This window comes from Pantherophis guttatus, chromosome 1 (genome assembly GCF_059756535.1).
Source record: "Pantherophis guttatus breed Tessera chromosome 1, ASM5975653v1, whole genome shotgun sequence".
Classification (NCBI taxonomy): Eukaryota; Metazoa; Chordata; class Lepidosauria; order Squamata; family Colubridae; genus Pantherophis; species Pantherophis guttatus.
The window spans coordinates 4,407,561-4,433,333 of record NC_142063.1 but is presented as its reverse complement, the minus strand read 5'-3'; the positions used below and the strand labels follow the sequence as shown (position 1 = coordinate 4,433,333).

The 25,773-nt window shown below is 40.3% G+C and overlaps 1 protein-coding gene across 1 annotated transcript in view; it reads right to left on the bottom strand.

The window, feature by feature from the left end:
* LOC117659042 (uncharacterized) overlaps positions 1-25,773 on the bottom strand; it is a 105,847-nt gene that overhangs the window by 8,981 nt on the left and 71,093 nt on the right. The window contains exons 9-12 of the mRNA XM_087883577.1: positions 21,059-21,304; positions 19,171-19,389; positions 3,741-4,574; positions 459-677 (exon numbers count right to left, since the gene is read on the bottom strand). Of these exons, the coding sequence (XP_087739703.1) occupies positions 459-677; positions 3,741-4,574; positions 19,171-19,389; positions 21,059-21,304 (1,518 nt within the window). The remainder of the gene's footprint in view (positions 1-458; positions 678-3,740; positions 4,575-19,170; positions 19,390-21,058; positions 21,305-25,773) is intronic.

Sequence of the window (25,773 nt, the reverse complement as noted above, 5' to 3'; positions counted from 1 at the left end):
AGCTTGTTGCAATATTTTCAGGATCAGACTCAATAAATTTAGTAAGAGTTAAGAGTTCAAATATATCTCTCTTTATTTACACAAGGCATTCTATATTCACTGAATATTCACAGATAGAAGCAAGGAAAAGGGTTATACAGCTCCTTATATATACAATGGGTGGAGCTAAGTATGGGAGTGGTGAATTATGAATACATTAAGAAGTGAAGAATAAATTAACCCCTGATACCCCGTTCATATACTATTTACATATTAGAGAATAAGGCATTTACATGTGACACTCTATTTATACAACCAAGAATTGTATATTCAAACATGAATCTGATTCATGAAAGCAGATCCTTCACCACACACATGTTACCCTTTGTGAGTCAATCTACTTTCCAGAGAAGGACATTCTGCATCCTCATGAGAGAATGAATCTTTCCCTAAATTCAGAACATCTCCTTCCAGCCTACCTTTGTGGCCCAGATAATTGCTTCCAGGTCAATGGTGAAATCCTGGCCTGGGGGAGCCCGGGGGTCTATTTGCCCAACTTTCACTGGGACATAAGAGAGATTGGGGAAAAAAATCCAATTGAGAAGATCATATTGAGCTGATGCCAATCCATCTTCTGAGTAGAAGACTTCATCTCCAGCAATGCTGTTGAAGTGGACATTTTTCAAATAGGGAAGAAGCTGAAAGAAAAAAAGATACTTAGGAACTGGGATAATTAAAAATTACAAGCCATGGCTTCTATCATTCTATGATAACTAACATTTTAGGAGATAATTGGAAGCCTGTAAAGCTAAACTTGTTAGTGTGTTGGATTTTTGAGTGATCAGAAGCTGTATCAAATCACAGGAATGTATCATGGAGATTCATAAAGGCTTCTTTTCACACAACAATCTTAGGAGTACAATAAATCTTATAGTGAACAATTGGTCTGTGTTCACACAAGATGCTAAGCAACAGAAAAATAAAGAAGAAAAATCCATCCCAGTTTCAATCCGGGAGGAAAATGCTGGAAATAAAATGGAGGCTGGCTACAAGATTTATTTGGTTTTCTAGAAACTTCAGTCACAGCAGCATGTTTCTGGGGTGGCTAACCAATTGGCTGAGTGAGTGGATGGATTTTTATAGGGTTCTGGGGTTTGGTGATTGAGATGCTCCAGGGGTGTTGTGCAAGGTAGTGCGCCTTGTGTCTTTTGCTATTCTAATGGTGGTGGGTAAATCTTTATATGTCCTAAAGGTCACGTCCTTTATTTGAGTGGGGGAATGTAAATTCTTAATCCCATCAGCTTCAGCCTTCTATGGGAGCTGTGGCTGAAGGAGTTTTGTTTATGAATAGATTTATTTATTTATTTATTTATTTATTTATTAGATTTTTATACCGCCCCCTCTCCCGAAGGAATCGGGGCGGTGAACAGCCAAAGTTAAAAACATACAATATAAACAATTAAAATACGTTTAAAACAGAATTAAATCTAAAGTGGCTCCCCAATTTAAAATGCCTTACCCATACCCCTATAAAAAGACGAATTTAAAATTTAAAAATTTAAAATTTCCACATTTAAAAAGGGGGAAGATTTAGGCCAGGCCAACTTGATAAAATAGAAAAGTCTTAAGCGCGCGGCGGAAGGTGCGCAGATCCTGGATCCTACGTATCTCCGGGGGGAGCTCGTTCCAAATCGTAGGTGCCCCCACAGAGAAGGCTCTCCCCCTAGGGGCCGACAGCCGACATTGTTTGGCCGATGGCACCCGGAGGAGCCCCTCTCTATGGGAGCGTACTGGCCGGTGGGAGGCTATTGGTGGTAGCAGGCGGTCCCGTAAATAACCAGGTCCTAAGCCATGGAGCGCTTTGAAGGTGATAACCAAAACCTTGAAGCGCACTCGGAAGACCACCGGGAGCCAGTGCAGCTCGCGCAGGAGAGGTGTCACATGGGAACTCCATGTCGCTCCCATCACCACCCGCGCGGCCGCACTCTGCGCCAGTTGGAGCCTCCGAGTGCACCTCAAGGGGAGCCCCATGTAGAGAGCGTTGCAGTAATCCAGACGAGAAGTAATGAGGGCATGAGTGACTGTGTGTAGGGAGTCCCGATCTAGATAGGGACGCAACTGGCGGATCAGGCGAACCTGATGAAAAATGATTCGCCCCCAATAGTCAGCGATGGCATTAGCTGATTATATCGGGACGTCGGAAACCACAGCCACTCGGTCTTGGATGGGTTGAGCCTGAGCCTGTTCCTCCCCATCCAGATCCGTACGGCCTCCAGGCACTGGGACATCACTTCAAGGGCATCGTTGGGGTGGTCCGAGGTGGAGATGTACAGCTGGGTGTCATCCGCGTACTGATGGTACTTCACCCCAAAACCACGGATGATCTCGCCCAGCGGCTTTACATAAATGTTGAACAAAAGGGGCGAGAGGATCGATCCCTGCGGCACCCCACATATGAGGGGCCTCGGGGTCGACCTCTGCCCCCCTGTCAACACAGACTGCGACCGGTCGGAGAGAAAGGAGGAGAACCACCTTAATACGGTGCCTCCCACCCCCAACTCTTCCAACCGGTGCAGCATGATACCATGGTCGATGGTATCAAAAGCCGCTGAGAGATCTAACAGGACCAGGACAGAGGAGCAGCCCCTGTCCCGAGCCCTCCAGAGATCATCAACCAACGCGACCAATGCGGTTTCCGTGCTGTATCCAGGCCTGAAACCCGACTGGAACGGATCCAGATACGACCCAGACTTTCTTAATAGGTACAAAATATCCATCTCTAAAGAAGTAAGCTTGAGGCTATGGCAGGAAGACTGGGGCTGCTTTCTGCCTTTGTTAGGATTTTTTTCTCCATTTCTCCTTTGGGGAAATATAATATTCTGCCTCTTTTAATATTCCCCAATATATTTCATTCCGTAGGAGGTGGACGCTTCCCACAGAAGCTAAACTGAATTGTCTTTTTACAGGCTGGATTCAGACTATGTTCAAAATGAAACTTAGGTGGCTCTGCAAATGTGGCCAGTGGGACTTCTACTGATACTTTGAAGCATCTTGTACAAAGGAACTCAGATTATCATCTTGCGTTGGCTGACATCTCCTCCTTGGAATGGGAAACTCAGGGAACTTTTCAGATCTTTATAAGAAAAAACTTTTTCTAGGGATCTCATGGAAAACTGGCTTAGTTTACTTCTCCCTCCTACTTCTTCATCAAAACATTATACATAATTCATTTTACCATATTGTAAATAATTGGCATTTTTATTTGTTTTGAAAAATAGTTGGATGGGTAGTGTGAAAATTGTCTATGGAGATTCTCAGTCATTTCGGTTGTCCCAAAGGTGCCTTTTCAGAAGGAAAGTGGACTTTTTTTTCTTTTTTTTTTTTGAAGACGTTTCACTTCTCATCTAAGAAACCTCTTCAGCTCTGACTGGATGGTGGGGAATGGAAGGATTCATACTTCTTACAGACAGCTGCTCTTTTGCATCCTTTTAGAGAGTTGATGAGGGCACTTGGAGGTTAATTGCTGGGCAGAAAACATCCTTCAGCCAAGAAGGATCCACACCCATTTTTACTACTCAAGTGACCCCGAGGACACAGATAAGCCTCCAAGTGGCCTCAACATTCTCTGTAAAATAATGCAAATGAATAACTGTGTGCAAGGAATATAAGTGTGGAAATATTTACTAAGTCGATCAAGAATCATCCATGGGATCTTTCTTCTCTAAAGATCTTTCAAATGGATGAAAGGTCACTGAGATTACCTGCCATGGTTGCACACTTGAGATCGTCTTTCCAAGCCTCATCATGGCTGGTCGTGCTCCTGAGCCATGCATGGTATCTAATGCATGTGCCACAGCATAAATGGCATTGTAGATATTGTAGCTGAAATCCATCATGCTCACTTCAAACATGTAAGATGGCAGAGTCTGTAAATTCTCCTTTCCCATACAGGGTTTTTTCCCCTTTTGAGGGATCTCTCCTGGTTTGTGGATCTTGCAGCCAAAGACCTGTTCCCACCATGGAGAGAGAAAGACATCTCCTTGGGGGTTCAAGGGGTCTAAAGACAGAAGAAAGTGCCTGAATTCTGGGACATCGTGGCTATGATCCCTGAAATGCAAAGCACCATGGAAAGGCGTTATGACTTGAAATAATTCCTTAGGTTCCAGTGCACTAACGTCCCAATGAGAAGTCAGGATCCAAACTTTTCCAAATGGCACCTTAGTCTGATGTTCATATACGGACAAAGTGATATATAGAGTTATAATTTTACTGGAGTCTCCAAACAAAACAATCACTTCAATTTTAAACCACGTTTGGAAAAATAATATTAATGTGGTTATCGTATTCATCTCAATATTTAACATTTTAGTGAAGGCCGGGCAGATCTCCTTCTCCTTGAGCATTGGCATCAGAGTTGAGATGAAATGTTCTCCATTGTCAGTTTCTGGGGCCACCAGCCCAACCCAGTTCCACTGGAAATACAGGAGCAGCTGGATTAAACCCACATACTGAGAAGATTCCTTGGGATTAATCCGGAAGAAGGAAGGGAAAATCTTTCTGTCTTCTGGAGTGATTTTGAAAAAATCAAAACCAAACTGCAGAAAGGGAGAATCTTGTTTTAGAAAGGAGTTTTTGAAGACAAGTTCAAAGGTTATGCTGATGTATAGGGTCACCATCCTATGGTTTTTGGCTCCACCAGTCAAGCTGTTTGACTTTGGTTGGAGTGAGAGTTCTCCAGTTCCGTTACAGTACAAAATGTCTTCAAGGAAAAACAAAGGAAGTCCAGTTGCTTCTTGAAAAAAGCACCTCTGGGACACCTATGACATAGTTTGCCTCCCTCTGGCATGTGAGAAGCCAAGAGAAAAAACCATCAACCTGATTCACACAATAAATCGGACTGAAGAGTGGCTACATTTGCAAAGAATCAGTTAGGAAGGAAATCATGGACTGAATTGTTTCAGAAAGACCTTATTGTTGACCTCTTTGTCATGGGGGTAACAAGAAAAATATCCTGACAGACAAAATTCAAAAATAAACTATTCAACTCTTGCATGAGTTCTCCAAATCATGGACCCCTGATTGTCCAAAAATACCATTGACTTCGTCTTTGGATTCTGAGTGCGCTTCTGTTCTGAATCTGCTCCCTACTGATATCCTATGAAACCCCCTTACCTGTGGGACCTTGAAGATGCTGAAGATGGAGGCCATCTGCTTTGAGGATTTGGTGTTGAGATCTCCGATGACAGAGAGCAGAGGGTCCAGCTTTTCACATTTGTAATCTGGAACCATTCGGCCTCGTGTAGACAGCAGAGAGAGGCTGTTCCAGGAAATCCTCCTAAAAATATGTCTATTGTCATAGATATGGAAGCCAAGTGTGATGTTGGGGAGGATGGCCAAATCCTTGTTGATCTTTGTTACTGCATGTACCAAGGCAAGAAAGTGCTGGTAGTTCTTGGAGACAATACTATAATGATAAAACGCTTTGAAATATTACAGGGAAATTTGTGTGTTGTGATGTACTTTTCCTTCTCTGTGTGTGTGTGTGTGTTATGTATTTTCTCCTAGACTTTGGGATAGGGGAATCCTTTTCCTGTGATCCTTTAGTCAAAAATTGTGGTTAAAATATTTTATAGATGGTACTCTCCTAACATCATGGTAAGTGCAAATAACGGCTGAAATTACTAAAGGACATTTAAAAAGAGCATTAATGATTCCAAAGGTAGGTTTGCCTTTTTTAAAAAAAAATACAGAATAATAGACTTGGGACACCGGAGGTCTTCTAGTCCAAAACCCTGCTGGAGCTGGAGACCCTACATCATTCCAGACAAATGGTTATCCAGTCTCTTTTTGGAAACCTTCAGTGATGGTACAACCACAGCTTCTGAAGGCAACCGATTCCATTGGTTAATTCCTCTCACCATTAGGAAATTTCTTCTTAGTTCTAGGTTTCTCTTCTCCTTGGTTAGTTTACAATTATTGTTTCTTGTCTTCCTTTTGGTGCTTTTGAAAATAGTTTGATCCCCTCTTCTTTGTAGGAGTCCCTCAAATATTAGAACAGTGCTAAATCTGTTTTCTAAAGACACCTCCATTCTGTAAAAGGACTAGCCTTTTCTTTGAGCTTTCCATCATGACCTTCTGTAAAATTTAAATTATAATGAAAAGAAGGATTAGGGGTGAGATGATAGCAGTGTTCCAAAATCTTAGGGGCTGCCACAAAGAAGGAGTCAAGCTATTCTCTAAAGCACCTGAGGGCAGGACAAGAAGCAATGGGTGGAAACTAATCAAGGAGAGAAGCAACTTAGAACTAAGGAGAAATTTCCTGACAGTTAGAACAATTAATCAGTGAAACAACTTGCCTCTATAAATTGTGAATGCTCCACCACTCGAAGTTTTTAAGAAGATGTGAGATAACCATTTGTCTGAAGTATTGTAGGGTTTCCTGTCTAAGCAGGGCGTTGGACTAGAAGACCTCCAAGATCCTTTCCAACTCTATTATTCTATTCTAATCCAATAAATCTTCACTCAGTCGGCATAGTTTCTAGCCTGTAACCCCTTCCTCAATGTTTATGCTGTTTCATCTGGATGAAACTGGAACATTCTAATCTATTTAATGCATCTTTATCTGGGAAAGAACCAAGGCTTCTAAACTTCATCAGAACATTGTGAACATCACTAGAAAAATAATTTCTGAGAGGACTCCCTGAACCCAAAACAAAGAAGAGAATCTTCTCCTCTTTCTTTTTCAGATGAACAAGGCATTGAGTTTTTAAGTTGCTGCTGCCCTGAGGGTGAGGATGGATAGATGAGATATATGGGCTTTTATGTTGCAGATTTTTAAAGTTGTGAGTTGCCCAGAGTCACCGTTATGTGAGATGGGCGGCCATATAAATTTGTGTAATAATAAAATAAATAATACCGGTCTAAAAGTGGCATCAGTGATGGCTCACTGTTGAATTCCATCTTTGTAAAGTCGGCAAAGGTTACCAGGGGCAAATTCCCTCCAATAATGAGATCACCAGGCCTGTAATAGTCCTCCAGAATCTTCAAAGGGTTCCTAAGTATACATACACTTTGCATTATCTTATCAGTCATTGTTGAAGGCAGGAGCCACAGGAGAAGCAACAGGAGAAGCAGCTCCTTCATGATCCTCACCTTCCTTCCTGAATCAAAAATCAATGTGTCAGCATTCCGAGTAATGCACCCATTGAAAGGAGAACTCTGAGGCAGGTAGATTCCACAAAGAACATGTTTATTGGATACATCATATCGGCACAGCCGGTGAAAACCAACTCTGAACATTCCCACGGTTTTCACCTAATTAGAAATAGAATAACAGAGCTGGAAGGGACCTTGGAGGTCTTCTAGTCCAACCCCATGCCTAGGCAGGAAACCCTACGCCACTTTAGACAAATGGTTATCCAAAATCTTCTTAAACACATCCAGTGTTTTAAAATTAAAAGAGTAAAATTTCCCCCCTCCCAGGTGTCACCAGTCACATTTTCCAATGAATACAGCTGGCAGGCTCCTCTCCTCCTTCATCAGCCACCTATTACGATGACCTTGGTTCCCACAGGAAAAACTTTTTATTTTGACTGTTACAGTAGGTGAGCTAACTACTTCCCCCCCTCCCTTTCCCCTCTCAGGCTTCGTGGCAGCTATGAGGCAGCCCAAGATGGCTTCAGCCAGGTCTGTTTCAGAGTTGACATTATGTTCATCAAAAGCTGGATTTAGTCCCCAGGAAATCTCACTCAGACTTGAACACAGCAGTCTATGCAACTTGGGTGGCTTCAGGGCAAATTTATATCAAGAATGCTTCCACTTGCTTGTGTTTGAGTTGTCATCCAAGGGAAAATTGATACCTGTTAAGTTTCACTCTTAGCAAGAAATTACACTTCTGTGAAAGACACGCTGAGGAGACATGTCTAGCCTTCCTTGGGTGAGCCCAGAACTTATTTCTTTCAAGCAGGTTTTATCTTAGAAATTTTTTCTGGGTAGAAATCCACTGGGGATACATTACGAATTACTGTTCTTCTGATAATTGCAAGGCAGACTAACATTCTACCCTCCTTAGCAATAGTGTCTCTTCATATACCAGAAGAGGAAAAACATGTTTGTGTCTTTTATTGATGCAAGGATCAGATGGACTTGAGGGTCAGGATACAGGTGGTATTCGGCCTACCTGAAACTGAGTACCTGCACCCAAGATCGAATCTGTCCTGTGCCTTAGTTTGTTTGGACAGAGTTAGAGTCAAGGGGAAAAGTTTCAGAATAACAGAGTTGGAAGGGACCTTTGAGGTCTTCTAATCCACCCCCCTGTTCTGGAAAGAAACCCTATATCATTTCAGACAAATGATACTCTTAAAAACTTCCAGTGTTGGTGCATTGACAACTTCTGGAGGCAAGTTGTTCCATTGGTTAATTGTTCTAAATGTCAGGAATTTTTTCCTTAGTTCTATGTTGCTTCTCTCCTTGATGATGTTCTGATCCATTACTTCTTTCAGAAAACAATTGAATAGTAGGAAGGAATTCTACAAAGCCTCGGGAAGCAAATGCTCACATTGAACCTAATCCTTTAAAACGCTAAAATATTTTTTAGAATTCAGTTAAAAGGAAAAAAAGGCATGCTTCTGGCTTTGTATATCAAGCTGGGATGACCATCATGCGTTGAGTGACTGTGCAGACTTTACAGGAATGCAGTTGTCATAGAGCACACATAACACAGAGATGGTTAAAGCAATATGTATAGCGGTGACATTATCATCCCAATCAGAAAATCCACCACTATCAGCCAGTCTCAGCTTGGACACTTAGGGAAGAAAGACCCTTGATTCCCTTAATAGAGAAAAGTTATATTCTTACTAAGGTGAAGTGGTTACAGTCTAAGCAAAGCCAGATCTGAATATTCCCGTGCAATTTTGGCATATTTTCCTTCTCCCAAGTCTTCTCAGGTCCTTCCCACTTTTGATCATCTGGTCAGTGTCCACTAGCATTCAAAACAATTGTTTTGGTAATAGTTCTGGTTTGGGCACCTTCTTGGTGGAGGTTTGCATTCTCTTCTCATGAGTATGTCCTTGGATCTCTCAACCGTTGTCTGCGATTGGCGTCTCTGATTCCTGTCATTTCCCCCCTTACGCTCCCTTGTCCTATTCCCACTCGCCCCGTTTTTTGGCAAGATGCCGGCAATGGGAAGTGAAGCTGAAGTGACGTGCTGGCAGATCTGACGGTCACATTGATGAGGTAGCACAGCAGCATTGGATGAGTAGTTAAGAATTTAAATTCTACCATAAAAAAATTAAATGAATAGAAGCATGGAATTCTACAAAGCCTCAGGAGACTGTAAAAAAAAGCACATTTGTTCAAAAGCAATGAGATGGGACCAAACCCTTTAAAACACGAAAATAGTAAAATATTTAATTAAAAGGAATAAAATTAGAAAATATCCTGTTTGAAATAATGAACACCAAGCTTTGTTTCTACATAGACCACTGGGTCTCACTGGGGACGACTAGAAGGCAAGAAATGAAAAACACTGCATGATTATTGCTGAAACAGGAATATTTATTTGTTTTTTGTTTGTTTGTTTATTTATTTATTTATTTATTTATTTATTTATTTATTCAATTTACACATCTACCCAACTCAACCAATTCACTCCTATTAGGAGCAGTTATAGCACTTGAGTAAGGCCTTATTAAACGGATCTGTTTCTTCTTCTCTGTCATGTTTTAGAAATATCATCAGATACTAAACATGCCTCAAAGATAAATATGTTTCCCATCCCTTCATGAATTAGACATTTTTTTTTTATTGCAAAAGTTTTACAATTACATTTTCACCCCTTTTTTCACCCCCCCACCTCCCTCCCCAAACTTCCCGTCCTCCCTAACCCTCCCTAACCCTCCCCCCCCAGACTTCCCTATTATATACTCATAACTAATAACACTGATATATATACCTGAACCCATCCCTCCCCCTACATAATTTTCCCTCTTTGTCTCTTTATATTAAAATATTTCTAATACATTGTTTTCAAATAAAAGCTATTTGATACTTTCTAATTTGGTATTTGTTCTGAACATATTCTATCCACCTTTTCCATTCCCATTCATAAGTCTCTTGTGAACAATCTTTTAAATATGCTGAAATCTTCGCCATCTCTGCAAAACTGGCCATCTTCGAAGTCCATTCCTCGATAGTAGGCAAAGCTTCATTCTTCCAATATTTACCTATCAACAATCTTGCTGCTGTTATCATATACAATATTAATTTTGTTTCATCCCGTGTAAAACCCTTAACTATGCCCAATAAAAACAATTGTGGAGAAAATTGAATTTTTTTCTTCAAAACATTCTGCATGACCCACCATATTTTTATCCAAAAAGCCTTAACTTTCCTACAGGTCCACCAAACATGATAATACGTAGCATCCAAACATTCACATCTCCAACATTTTGGCTGAACATTAGGGTACATACATGACAACTTTTTAGGATCTAAATGCCATCTATAAAACATTTTATAAAAATTTTCCCTCAGATTCTGCGACTGTGTAAATTTAACATTCTGAACCCAAATTTTTTCCCATGTTTCCAACATCACTGGTTCTTCAAAATTTTGTGCCCACTTAATCATGCAATCTTTAACTAATTCCGTTTCTGAATCCCTTTCTAGCAAAACATTATAAAGCCTTTTAATATGCATTGGACCTTTCTCTCTTATATGTCTAACCAATTCTTCCTCATGCAACATAATACCAGTTTTTTGGTCCTCTTTCCATCTCAGTTGTAATTGATTATATTGTAACCAGGTTAAATTAATCCCTTCATCCAACAGTGTCTGCAATGTCTTCAGCTGCCATCTGCCCGCATCTGTAAAAAGAACCTCTTTGTATAAAAACCCCCCGAGTGACATTATATTTGTATTCCACAAGGTATGACCAAGATCCAGCCATAGCGGTATTTTATAATCCCATTTGAGTCGGTGCTTCTTCCAAACTCTCATCAAAGAGTCTCTAAGTATATGACTTTTAAATACTTTATCAACTTTGTCATCATAAAATAGGTAAGCATGCCATCCAAATTCAAGATCAAAACTTTCTGCATTCAATATTCCAGCCTTTTTACCCCCAAACCAATCACTTGTTAAAGTTAAAGCTGCTGCATCATAATATAACTGTAGGTTTGGAAGTTTAAGGCCTCCTCTTTCTGGAACATCTTGCATAATTTTCAATTTCACTCTCGGCTTTTTCTCGTTCCAGATGAACTTATTAAGTCCAGTTTGCCAAACTTTCAGTTGTTTATCACTTTTAAGCACCGGAATCATTTGAAACAAAAACAGAAATCTTGGCAAAATGTTCATCTTAACTGCTGCTATTCTTCCAAGTAAAGACAGTTGCAGCTTTTTCCAAGTCTCCATGTCTTTCTGAACCTCTCGCCACAACACCTCATAGTTATTTTGAAACAATTTCATGTTTGATTCTGCAACCTGAACTCCAAGATATTTTACCTTAGGTACAATTTCAAAACCTGCCCTCCTTTCAAGCTCATGTTTACGATCTTGTGTCATATTTTTGACTATCATTTTAGTCTTTTTTGAGTTCAGTCTAAAACCTGAAACTCTACCATAGTCTTGTATAATGTCATTCATCAGGATTGTTGATTCCATTGGTTGTGATAGGGTAACCACCAGATCATCTGCAAATGCCTTTATTCTATAATCCTCTTGCCTTATCATTATACCTTTCAAAATTTTTGAGTCCCGTATTGTATTTAGCAAGACTTCCAATGTTAAAATAAATAAAAGTGGGGACAACGGACATCCCTGTCTTGTTCCTTTTTCAATTTTAAACTCTGTCGTCAAACTTCCATTAATAATAATCTGTGCTTTTTGCTCTTGATAAATTGCTGAAATCGCCTGTGTAAATTGGTCCCCAAAGCCCATCTTTTTTAAAGTCTTTAGTAGAAAATTCCAATCCACTCTATCAAAGGCCTTCTCCGCATCCAAAAAGACCAGCACTGCAGAAATCTGTTTATTCTTATCAAGATATTCCAATAAGTCTATTACTTGCCTTACATTGTCCTTCATGTATCTACCCTCAATAAATCCCGCTTGGTCCTCATGAATCACCTTTTGGATTACTGGCATCAACCTGTTGGCTAATACCTTCGCATAAATTTTATAGTCTGTGTTCAAAAGAGATATTGGTCTGTAGTTCTCTGGTTTTTTAGGACCAACTTGTTCCTTTGGTATCAAAGATATATAAGCAGTTGTCCAGGATGGGGGTATTTTACCCCCTTGTTGAATATTGCAAAATAAATCTCTAAGTTGTCCCACCATTTCAGCTTGTAAAGTTTTGTAATACACTGCGGTCAAACCATCCGTGCCAGGAGCTTTAGCTGTTTTTAGCTGTTTAATTGCTGCTATTATCTCCTCCTCTGTTATAAGATAATTCATTCTTTCCTTTTGTTGATCAGTAATTTTTGTAACTCTCTTATCCTTTAAATATTTTTCTATAAGTCCATTCTGCACCTCTTCTTTAGCATATAGTTTAGTATAATAATCCACAAAAGCTTCTTTAATTAATTTTTGTTGAAAAATTTCTTTCCCTCCAATATCGATACTGTCAATAGTCCGCATACTTTGTTTTTTCCTCAATGTGTAGGCCAACCATCTGCCCGGTTTATTAGCATTGCAAAATGTATTATGCTTCGCGTATTGTAAACTTGTTGCAACTTGTTCCGCCATAAGCATTTGGAATTGGTCTTTCAAAAGTTTTATAGCACTTCGTATTCTTTCATCTGTTGGGTTTTTAATAAGTAACTGTTCTTTATTCTTTATTTCCATTTCCAACTCAGATCTTTTCTTTTGTCGGAACAGTCTATGTTTAGAATTCATGTAGATAAGTACCCCTCTCATATAAGCTTTACTTGCATCCCAAACAATTTCAACTGGGGTACCTTTATTCAAATTTATTTCAAAAAATTCTTTCAAATGCTTTTTAAGTTCTATTATATTTTTTTCATATCTAAACAAGTTCTCATTTAATCTCCAAGAACGTCTCTCAACCTTATCCATCTCGATTTCTATCCATACAGGACTATGATCAGTCAAAGTTCTTGGAAAAATCTTTGTTCTTTTTGTCTTAACAAGTAGATCATTTGACAACAAGATAAAATCAATCCTAGAAAAAGATCTATGTCTATCAGAAAAAAAAGTGTAATCCAATTCATTTGGATTATGTATTCTCCAAACATCTTTTAGTTCCATATCTTCTTTCATATCAAAAAAGGTCTGTGGTAATCTAATTCTAGACTTTGCCAAGCTCTTTTTATCTAATTTAGAATCAATTACTCCATTCCAATCTCCCATAATTAAAATAGATCTGTAGTCCCATTGCAATATTTTAGTATGTAACATCTTGTAAAAATAATCCTGTTGTTGGTTGGGAGCATAAATTCCAATCAAAAGAATTTGACCATTTGCTGTAAACAATTCAATTGCTACAAATCTACCATCTTGATCTACTTCTATAACTTTTGCTGTTAATTTTTTATTTACATAAATAACCACACCATTCTTTTTCTGCGAAGTTGAAGATATATAATGTGCTCCTAGTTTTGAGTTTATCAAATATTTTTGATCTTGAGTTGTAATATGCGTTTCTTGTAAACATATTATATCATTATTAAATTGTTTCAAATATGTAAATAATTTTTTCCTTTTCTGTGCTGAATTCAACCCATTGACATTCCAAGATAAACACTTAAAGGTCATTAGCCTCTTTCTGGAGCGCGGAGCAATATGCTTGAAGTTCATCCGAGAGCTTCGATCTCGCTCCTCCCATAGCGCCAATCTCTTGTGCAGTGCTCTTAACTGCCTTCTTGTCTTGTCTTTCCTGTTGTTGTTGTTGCTTCTGTTTAAGTAACTTGGATTGAGCTCTAGTTATACGTTGATCTTTAACTTCAGTCAACTGAATCAAATCCAAAATTGGAGAAGAATCCAGCGATGGCTCACTCAGAATACCTCCTTCTGCACCTTGCACGTTTTCTAATTCCTGCTTAGACTGTTCTTTCAATTGCCTCTCTTCACTCTCCTTAATCTCCAGAACTGTAGATGTACGTGGAGATGGTGTTCTTTCCTTAAGAATAGTACTGTAAAAGTGTTGCGCCTTCTCCACGGTATTCAACCGATATCCTTCTCCCTTATATCTGAAAATTACCCCAGCTGGTGCATCCCACCGGAAGGGTATCTGTAAATTTTTCAATTCCTTAACAAGAAAACCAAATTCTTTTCTAGCTTTCAGCATTTTAGGAGGTAATTCTTTAAAAATTACAAGCCGTGAGCCCCCCACTTGTATAGAAGTGTGAAAAGATTTTTGCAGGATATCATTTCTAATTTCTCTCTCAGTAAAGTATATGACCACATCTCTGGGTAGTTGTCTTTGCCTGGCCACCCAAGAGTTCACTCTGTAAATTTTATCTATTTTATGAAATACCAAATCAGGATTAACTTGTAAAATCTTAGCCAGGGCTTCAGAGCAAACTTGTCTCAAGTCCTGTCTTTCCTCCTCTCGAATTCCCCGAAGCCGTATGGCAAATTCCATCGCCCGGAATTGTATCATAACAATCTCATCTTCAATTCTCTGCATTTTATTGTCAACTTCATCAATTTTATAATCATTGTCTTTCATCCTAACATTAACTTCTGATTTAAATTCTTCAACTTTAAAATCAACTTTCCCAATAAAATCTGCCAGGCCAGACGCCACTTCTGATATTTTTTTGGTCACCATAATTTGATTCTGTTTCACCATGTCTTTAACTTCATTAATTTCCTGCAAAAATTCCTGATGTGATTTTTGAAGTTCCTGTTGTGATTCTTGAAATTTATCATCCAAAGTTTTAGAAATAAATTCTTTTAAATCTGCCACATCAAATTCTTTTTTCTGAGCTTGTAACTGTTGAGCAGGGGGAAGCTGCGTTTCATGTTTATGTGTGGGGGATCCCCCCCCTGATGCCTTCCCTTCCTGCTTCTTTGAAGCCATCGTGCCACGTAAGCTAGTTTTTTTGAAGAGGGAAGTTCTTTTTCCTTTCCCTCTTCCACAGAAACTTCTAAAAAAGTCCCCCAGATTTAATCAGGTGGAACTAGAATAAAGCAAAGTCAAATTTTAGCAAAAGAAATATTTTCTTTAGATAGAGCAACTTTGTAGCAATTTTACAACTTTGTAGCAAAGCAGGGAGGCTTCACAAATCCACTTTCACTAGCTCGTTAACTCAAACGCTGGACGCCATATTTTTTCAAATCACTTTCACTCGCTCACTTTCTCTTTTGATTTAAAAAGTCAACAAAACACCAATACTTGCAGTTTTCAAGTTTCTGGATTCAAGTTGATATTTCCGCTGTTTGTTAAAATTAATTCCTCTCACTTTAAAAGTTTGCTGCTGCCGGCTTGTTCTGCTGAAGGCAGAATCGTCCCACGCCGCCCGGAGTCTCCGCAGGTTGGAAGGGAGCCACACCTGTTTTCACCCCCAGAAGCAATTCCCTGGGGGGCTTACAGGGGCTCAACCTGTACCCTGCTGTCTCTGCTCCTGCAATCTTCAAGATTTCGGAGTTTTCGAGCCGCACCTCGTTCGCGGGGCGGCTCTACAGGCGGCGGGGCTGGCGGTCTTTAAAAAGTCACCGCCGTCGCCGAAGCTCGCAAACCGGAAGTCATGAATTAGACATTTTTGTTCCTTATTATATTTTCTTTACAATTCAGATGGGGCCTCAGTAGAATAATGTAGCATTTGGGGAAAAAGATACAAGCCAAGAGACCAGCCCCAGAGGCCAAGATGGAGAAGATCTCCACGGCCACCATGGACTTCCCTTTGGTGCTCAGGTAGGTGGGAAGGAAGGAGATCCAAACGCTGCAAAAGATCAGCATGCTAAAAGTAATGAATTTGGCTTCGTTAAAACTATCAGGCAATTTCCTAGCCAAAAAGGCCATGATAAAACTCACGAGGGCCAGAAAACCCAGGTAGGCCAGGACAGTGTAAAACATGGAAGCTGAGCCTTCATTACATTCCAAGATTGTCTCTCCTATCAAGGAGTGGAAATCCAAGTTAGGAGATGGGGGAGAGGTTATCAGCCAGATGGCACAAAGAACCGCTTGGACAAGAGGACAGGATACAACAATGCAGTTGTCAGTGATTTTCCTAAGAATTTCCTTGTCTTGTTCCCCGGCTTGGTAGCCATGAAAGCCAGTACCACCATGATAGTTTTTGCCAAGACAGAGGAAACTGCAAGAGAAAAGAGAATGGCAAAGGCAGTTTGTCGGAAGAGACAGGTGAGCTTCCTCGGTTGACCAATGAAAAGGAAGGAGCAGAGGAAGCAGAGCAGGAGGGAGACCAGGAGGAGGTAGGTGAGATCTCGGTTGTTGGCCTTGACGATCGGTGTGTCACGATGCTTATGGAAAATTGCTAGGACTGCCAATGTGATCAAACAGAGAGAAAGAGTAAGAGATGCCAAAGTGTATCCCAGGGTATCTTCATAGGAAAGGAAGTGGATCTTCTTGGCAATGCAGTGGTCCTTGTCCTTATTGGGATACTGGTCTTCTGGACAAAGGTCACAGTGAACTGCATCTGAAAACAAGAATCTTTGTCTTAAGTATTTCAGAGGCACCCACAGTTAGCATTATCTCCAATCCAGCCAAATATCTAATGTTTGACTCTTTTCTGTTAGGTCCAATTCAAGAAGAATGTAAAGAAGGGATCCCATAGACAATTTGGGATGCCTTTAATGGAAAACTGTCCTTGATTCCAGATGCCTGAGAATTAAATGCCTGGAGATTAGATGTCCTTCTCCTGTCACTGGACATTTATTTTATTATTTTGGCTTTCTTTGTGAGTGAAAAATTGGCACTTCATTCTTTCCCCCTCTTTATATTTAAAGCCTCAGAAGATTGACTGATCTATCAGTCAGGAATCCTGCTATTTGCTGTTTTATCTCAGGGGTGAAATCCAGCAGGTTCTGACAGGTTCTGGAGAACCAGTAGTGGAAATTGTGAGCAGTTCAGAGAACTGGCAAATACCACCTTTGCCCGCCCCCAGAGTAGGTTGGGAATGGAGATTTTGCAATATCCTTCCTCTGGAGTGGGGTTGGAGTGGAGAGTTTCCCCTGCCACGCCCACCAAGCCACGCCCACCAAGCTACACCACACCGACAGAATCAGTGGTAAAAAAAATTGGATTTCACCACTGCATTATCTGTTGTTGTGTCATAAGACCAGAAGGTGACACACACACACGGAGATGCACAAGTGCGCACACACAGAGATGTTGAACAGGAGTGGGTGTGGAAATGAGTCAATTTTTCCCATCATCCTCTCAGAATTTTTTTTTTTCAGAGAGGAGCTAACAGACATTGGTAGATGGATCCTTTTTCCTGACAGGCTACAAGTTTCCAGGGAGATTGAGGGTCCTGATAGAAGCAGCACTATAAGTAATATCAGTCTTGAAAACCTGGACACACTGTGCCATTCATTCCGAAAAAGTATTAGTAGTTGGTTTTCCCATTGTTATGGAACAGGACGTATGGAAAGGACAGCCATTTTTTTTACAAATTGCTGCTTTGAATCCACCCTGGGTGAGGAGAGCAGTCCTGCCAGGGTGGGAAGTCAGACTGTGCAGGCAGGACAATTTAAATCTGTATTCTGAAATGGGCCAAACCTAGCACTCCCTGACTCTGTGGTTACTTCCCCAAACCCCCATAACTTTAACCTTAGACTGTCTACTGTTGACCTCACCCCATTCCTAAGAGGTCTATAAGGAGCGTGCATAAGAGCACTAACATGCCTGTCCTACTGTCTCCATTTATTCGTATCCTTATCCTCTATTTATAATCATGTTTATACTTATATCTGTTATCTTATACGTGTTTGCCAAATAAATAAATGACCAGAAAGCTCTTAATATTTTGATCTACTGAACGTCTTCCTTGTTCCATTTGAAGGGTCCTCTACCTGTCTGATTAGAAATTATGTTTTATTCTTGATACTGTTTCCAGAAAACACCCAAAATTTATTAGTTTATTGATCCAATGAAGGGCTTCCTTGATCCTGAAAGTTCTACCTTTCCAGTATACTCTACCTGTCTGATTAGAAATGGCCCCTTCTGGACAAGGGGCACATTGGTAGCAGCAAATCTGCTCGCCCTCTGGGACATGTCTCCTCTCTCCTGCCTGGCACCTCTTCAGGCCACACCTGGCAAAGGGCACCTTCTAAAAGAGGAAAGAAAGACTGGAGATAGTGTTATTTGATCACCTGATTGTAGGGACTCTGCAATGGCCATGATTTTGAGGACCAGACATAAGTAGCATCCATTTGGTGCTGCCATGACTTCAAATGGTCCCTAGAGGAATGGTTGATCAATGCAATTATGTTCTTGATTTCTGCCTTTGAGTTACAGTCACTCAATCAGAATCAGAACAGAGATGGAAGAAACCTTGGAGGTCTTCTAGTCCGACTCCCTGCTCAAGTAGGAGACACTATACAATCTCAGACAAGTGACTGTCTTATCTCTTCTTAAGAACCTCCAGTGATGAAGCACCTACAACGTCTGAAGGCAAGCTGTTCCACTGGTTAATTGTCCTTACTGTTAGGAAGTTTCTCCTTAATTCTAGGTTGCTTCTCTCCTTGATTAGTTTCCATTCACTGTTTCTTGTCCTGCCTTCTCGTGTTTTGGAAAATAAGTTGAACCCTCCTCTCTTTGGCAGCCTCTCAAATACTGGAAGACTGCTATCATGTCATCCCTGGTCCTTCTTTTCTCTAGACTAGCCATACCCAGGTCTTGAAATTGTTCTTCACATGTTTTAGCCCCCAGGCCTTAAATGTCTTAGTTGCTCCTCCCTGCACTTTTTCCAAAAATCTTTTATCAAATGTGATAACCAAAACTGGATGCAGTATTGTAGCTTTAGCCTTACCAAGACTTTGTAAAGCGATGTTAATACTTTACATGATTTTGATTCTATGTCTCTATTTATACAACCAAGGATTGTATATTCAAACATGAATCTGATTCATAAAAAGCAGATCCTTCACCACACAACTTTTATCCTTCTTGAGTCAATCCACTTCTTTTCCAGTGAGAAAGACATTCTGCATCTTCATGAGAGAATGAATGTTTCCCTAAATTCAGAACATCTCCTTCCAGCCTACCTTTGTGGCCCAGATAATTGCATCCATGTCGATGGTGAAATCCTTGCCGGGGGGAGCCCGGGGGTCTATTTGCCCAACTTTCACTGGGACATAAGAGAGACTGGGGGAAAAAATCCAGTTGAGAAGATCATATTGAGCTGATGCCAATCCATCTTCTGAGAAGAAGACTTCATCTCCAGCAATGCTGTTGAAGTGGACATTCTTCAAATAGGGAAGGAGCTGAAAGAAAAAAATAAACTTAAGAACTGGGATAATTAAAAATAACAAGCCATGGTTTCTATCATTCTATGATGACTATCATTTTAGGAGATAATTGGAAGTCTGTAAAGCTAAACCTGTTAGCGTGTTGGATTTTTGAGTGATCAGGAGCAGTATCAAATCACAGGAATGTATCATGGAGATTCACAAAGGCTTCTTTTCACACAACAATCTTAGGAGTACAATAAATCTTATAATAAAAAATTGGTCTATGTTCACACAAGATGCTAAGCCACAGAAAAATAAAGGAAGAAAAATCCATCCCAGTTTCAATCCGGGAGGAAAATGCTGGAAATAAAATGGAGGCTGGCTACAAGGTTTATTTGGTTTTCTAGAAACTTCAGTCACAGCAGCATGTTTCTGGGGTGGCTGACCAATTGGCTGAGTGAGTGGATGGATTTTTATAGGGTTCTGGGGTTTGGTGATTGAGATGCTCCAGGGGTGTTGTGCAAGGTAGTGCGCCTTGTGTCTTTTGCTATTCTAATGGTGGTGGGTAAATCTTTATATGTCCTAAAGGTCACGTCCTTTATTTGAGTGGGGGAATGTAAATTCTTAATTCCATCAGCTTCAGCCTTCTATGGGAGCTGTGGCTGAAGGCGTTTTGTTTCTGAATAGATTGACCCAGTCTTTCTTAATAGGTACAAAATATCCATCTCTAAAGAAGTAAGCTTGAGGCTATGGCAGGAAGACTGGGGCTGCTTTTTGCCTTTGTTAGGATTTTTTTCTCCATTTCTCCTTTGGGGAAATATAATATTCTGCCTCTTTTCATATTCCCCAATATATTTCATTCCGTAGGAGGTGGACGCTTCCCACAGAAGCTAAACTGATTTGTCTTTTTACAGGCTGGATTCAGACTATCTTCAAAATGAAACTTAGGTGGCTCTGCAAATGTGGCCAGTGGGACTTCTACTGAGACGTTGAAGCATCTTGTACAAAGGAACTCAGATTATCATCTTGCGTTGGCTGACATCTCTTCCTTGGAATGGGAAAGTCAGGGAACTTTTCAGATCTTTATAGGAAAACACTTTCTCTAAGGATCTCATAGAAAACTGGCTTAGTTTACTTCTCCCTCCTACTTCTTCATCAAAACATTATACGTAATTCATTTTACCATATTGTAAATAATTGGCATTTTTATTTGTTTTGAAAAATAGTTGGATGGGTAGTGTGAAAATTGTCTATGGAGATTCTCAGTCATCTCGGTTGTCCCAAAGGTGCCTTTTCAGAAGGAAACTGGACTTTGTTTTTTCTTTGAAGACATTTCACTTCTCATCCAAGAAACCTCTTCAGCTCTGACTGGATGGTGGGGAATGGAAGGATTCATACTTCTTACAGACAGCTGCTCTTTTGCATCCTTTTAGAGAGTTGTTGAGGGCACTTGGAGGTTAATTGCTGGGCAGAAAACATCCTTCAGCCAAGAAGGATCCACACCCATTTTTACTACTCAAGTGACCCTGAGGACACAGATAAGCCTCCAAGTGGCCTCAACATTCTCTGTAAAATAATGCAAATGAATAACTGTGTGCAAGGAATATAAGTGTGGAAATATTTACTAAGTCGATCAAGAAACATCCATGGGATCTTTCTTCTCTAAAGATCTTTCAAATGGATGAAAGGTCACTGAGATTACCTGCCGTGGTTGCACACTTGAGATCCTCTTTCTAAGCCTCATCATGGCTGGTCGTGCTCCTGAGCCATGCATGGTATCTAATGCATGTGCCACAGCATAAATGGCATGGTAGATATGGTAGCTGAAATCCATCATGCTCACTTCAAACATGTAAGATGGCAGAGTCTGTAAATTCTCCTTTCCCGTACAGGGTTTTTTCCCCTTTTGAGGGATCTCTCCTGGTTTGTGGATCTTGCAGCCAAAGACCTGTTCCCACCATGGAGGGAGAAAGACATCTCCTTGGGGGTTCAAGGGGTCTAAAGACAGAAGAAAGTGCCTGAATTCTGGGACATCGTGGCTATGATCCCTGAAATGCAAAGCACCATGGAAAGGCATTATGACTTGAAATAATTCCTTAGGTTCCAGTGCACTAACGTCCCAATGAGAAGTCAGGATCCAAACTTTTCCAAATGGCACCTTAGTCTGATGTTCATATACGGACAAAGTGATATATAGAGTTATAATTTTACTGGAGTCTCCAAACAAAACAATCACTTCAAGTTTAAACCATGTTTGGAAAAATAATATTAATGTGGTTATCGTATTCATCTCAATATTTAACATTTTAGTGAAGGCCGGGCAGATCTCCTTCTCCTTGAGCATTGGCATCACAGTTGAGATGAAATGTTCTCCATTGTCAGTTTCTGGGGCCACCAGCCCAACCCAGTTCCACTGGAAGTACAGGAGCAGCTGGATTAAACCCACATACTGAGAAGATTCCTTGGGATTAATCCGGAAGAAGGAAGGGAAAATCTTTCTGTCTCCTGGAGTGATTTTGAAGAAATCAAAACCAAACTGCAGAAAGGGAGAATCTTGTTTTAGAAAGGAGTTTTTGAAGACAAGTTCAAAGGTTATGCTGATGTATAGGGTCACCATCCTATGGTTTTTGGCTCCACCAGTCAAGCTGTTTGATTTTGGTTGGAGTGAGAGTTCTCCATTTACGTTACAGTACAAAATGTCTTCAAGGAAAAACAAAGGAAGTCCAGTTGCTTCTTGAAAAAAGCACCTCTGGGACACCTATGACATAGTTTGCCTCCCTCTGGCATGTGAGAAGCCAAGAGAAAAAACCATCAACCTGATTCACACAATAAATTGGACTGAAGAGTGGCTACATTTAGAAAGAATCAGTCAGGAAGGAAATCATGGACTGAATTGTTTCAGAAAGACCTTATTGTTGACCTCTTTGTCATGGGGGTAACAAGAAAAATATCCTGACAGACAAAATTCAAAAATAAACTATTCAACTCTTGCATGAGTTCTCCAAATCATGGACCCCTGATTGTCCAAAAATACCATTGACTTCGTCTTTGGATTCTGAGTGCGCTTCTGTTCTGAATCTGCTCCCTACTGATATCCTATGAAACCCCCTTACCTGTGGGACCTTGAAGATGCTGAAGATGGAGGCCATCTGCTTTGAGGATTTGGTGTTGAGATCTCCGATGACAGAGAGCAGAGGGTCCAGCTTTTCACATTTGTAATCTGGAACCATTCGGCCTCGTGTAGACAGCAGAGAGGCTGTTCCAGGAAATCCTCCTAAAAATATGTCTATTGTCATAGATATGGAAGCCAAGTGTGATGTTGGGGAGGATGGCCAAATCCTTGTTGATCTTTGTTACTGCATGTACCAAGGCAAGAAAATGCTGGTAGTTCTTGGAGACAATACTATAATGATAAAACGCTTTGAAATATTACAGGGAAATTTGTGTGTTGTGATGTACTTTTTCTTCTCTCTGTGTGTGTGTGTGTGTTATGTATTTTCTCCTAGACTTTGGGATAGGGGAATCCTTTTCCTGTGATCCTTTAGTCAAAAATTGTGGTTAAAATATTATATAGATGGTACTCTCCTAACATCATGGTAAGTGCAAATAACGGCTGAAATTACTAAAGGACATTTAAAAAGAGCATTAATGATTCCAAAGGTAGGTTTGCCTTTTTTTAAAAAAAATACAGAATAATAGACTTGGGACACCGGAGGTCTTCTAGTCCAAAACCCTGCTGGAGCTGGAGACCAAACAGCATTCCAGACAAATGGTTGTCCAGTCTCTTTTTGAAAACCTTCAGTGATGGTACAACCAGAGCTTCTGAAGGCAACCGATTCCATTGGTTAATTCCTCTCACCATTAGGAAATTTCTTCTTAGTTCTAGGTTTCTCTTCTCCTTGGTTAGTTTACAATTATTGTTTCTTGTCTTGCTTTTGGTGCTTTTGAAAATAGTTTGATCCCCTCTTCTTTGTAGGAGCCCCTCAAATATTAGAACAGTGCTAAATCTGTTTTCTAAAGACACCTCCATTCTGTAAAAGGACTAGCCTTTTCTTTGAGCTTTCCATCATGACCTTCTGTAAAATTTAAATTATAATGAAAAGAAGGATTAGGGGTGAGATGATAGCAGTGTTCCAAAATCTTAGGGGCTGCCACAAAGAAGGAGTCAAGCTATTCTCTAAAGCACCCGAGGGCAGGACAAGAAGCAATGGGTGGAAACTAATCAAGGAGAGAAGCAACTTAGAACTAAGGAGAAATTTCCTGACAGTTAGAACAATTAATCAGTGAAACAACTTGCCTCTATAAATTGTGAATGCTCCACCACTCGAAGTTTTTAAGAAGATGTGAGATAACCATTTGTCTGAAGTATTGTAGGGTTTCCTGTCTAAGCAGGGCGTTGGACTAGAAGACCTCCAAGATCCTTTCCAACTCTATTATTCTATTCTAATCCAATAAATCTTCACTCAGTCGGCATAGTTTCTAGCCTGTAACCCCTTCCTCAATGTTTATGCTGTTTCATCTTGATGGAACTGGAACATTCTAGCCTATTTAATGCATCTTTCTCTGGGAAAGAACCAAGGCTTCTAAACTTCACCAGAACATTGTGAACATCACTAGAAAAATAATTTCTGAGAGGACTCCCTGAACCCAAAACAAAGAGGAGAATCTTCTCCTCTTTCTCTTTCAGATGAACAAGGCATTGAGTTTTTAAGTTGCTGCTGCCCTGAGGGTGAGGATGGATAGATGAGATATATGGGCTTTTATGTTGCAGATTTTTAAAGTTGTGAGTTGCCCAGAGTCACCGTTATGTGAGATGGGCGGCCATATAAATTTGTGTAATAATAAAATAAATAATACCGGTCTAAAAGTGGCATCAGTGATGGCTCACTGTTGAATTCCATCTTTGTAAAGTCGGAAAAGGTTACCAGGGGCAAATTCCCTCCAATAATGAGATCACCAGGCCTGTAATAGTCCTCCAGAATCTTCAAAGGGTTCCTAAGTATACATACACGTTGCATTATCTTATAAGTCGTTGTTGAAGGCAGGAGCCACAGGAGAAGCAACAGGAGAAGCAGCCCATTCATGATCCTCACCTTCCTTCCTGAATCAAAAATCAATGTGTCAGCATTCCGAGTAATGCACCCATTGAAAGGAGAACTCTGAGGCAGGTAGATTCCTCAAAGAACATGTTTATTGGATACATCATATCGGCACAGCCGGTGAAAACCAACTCTGAACATTCCCACGGTTTTCACCTAATTAGAAATAGAATAACAGAGCTGGAAGGGACCTTGGAGGTCTTCTTGTCCAACCTTCTGCCTAAGCAGGAAACCCTATGCCACTTTAGACAAATGGTTATCCAAAATCTTCTTAAACACATCCAGTGTTTTAAAATTAAAAGAGTAAAATTTCCCCCCTCCCAGGTGTCATCAGTAACATTTTCCAATGAATACAGCTGGCAGGCTCCTCTCCTCCTTCATCAGCCACCTATTACGATGACCTTGGTTCCCACAGGAAAAACTTTTTATTTTGACTGTTAGAGTAGGTGGGCTAACTACTTCCCCCCTCCCTTTCCCCTCTCAGGCTTCGTGGCAGCTATGAGGCAGCCCAAGATGGCTTCAGCCAGGTCTGTTTCAGAGTTGACATTATGTTCATCAAAAGCTGGATTTAGTCCCCAGGAAATCTCACTCAGACTTGAACACAGCAGTCTATGCAACTTGGATGGCTTCAGGGCAAATTTATATCAAGAATGCTTCCACTTGCTTGTGTTTGAGTTGTCATCCAAGGGAAAATTGATACCTGTTAAGTTTCACTCTTAGCAAGAAATTACACTTCTGTGGAAGACACGCTGAGGAGACATGTCTAGCCTTCCTTGGGTGAGCCCAGAACTTATTTCTTTCAAGCAGGTTTTATCTTAGAAATTTTTTCTGGGTAGAAATCCACAGGGGATACATTACGAATTACTGTTCTTCTGATAATTGCAAGGCAGACTAACATTCTACCCTCCTTAGCAATAGTGTCTCTTCATATACCAGAAGAGGAAAAACATGTTTGTGTCTTTTATTGATGCAAGGATCAGATGGACTTGAGGGTCAGGATACAGGTGGTATTCGGCCTACCTGAAACTGAGTACCTGTACCCAAGATCGAATCTGGCCTGTGCCTTAGTTTGTTCGGACAGAGTTAGAGTCAAGGGGAAAAGTTCCAGAATAAAAGAGTTGGAAGGGACCTTTGAGGTCTTCTAATCCAACCCCCTGTTCTGGAAAGAAACCCTATATCATTTCAGACAAATGATACTCTTAACAACTTCCAGTATTGGAGCATTGCCAACTTCTGGAGGCAAGTTGTTCCATTGGTTAATTGTTCTAATTGTCAGGAAGTTTTTCCTTAGTTCTAGGTTGCTTCTCTCCTTGATTAT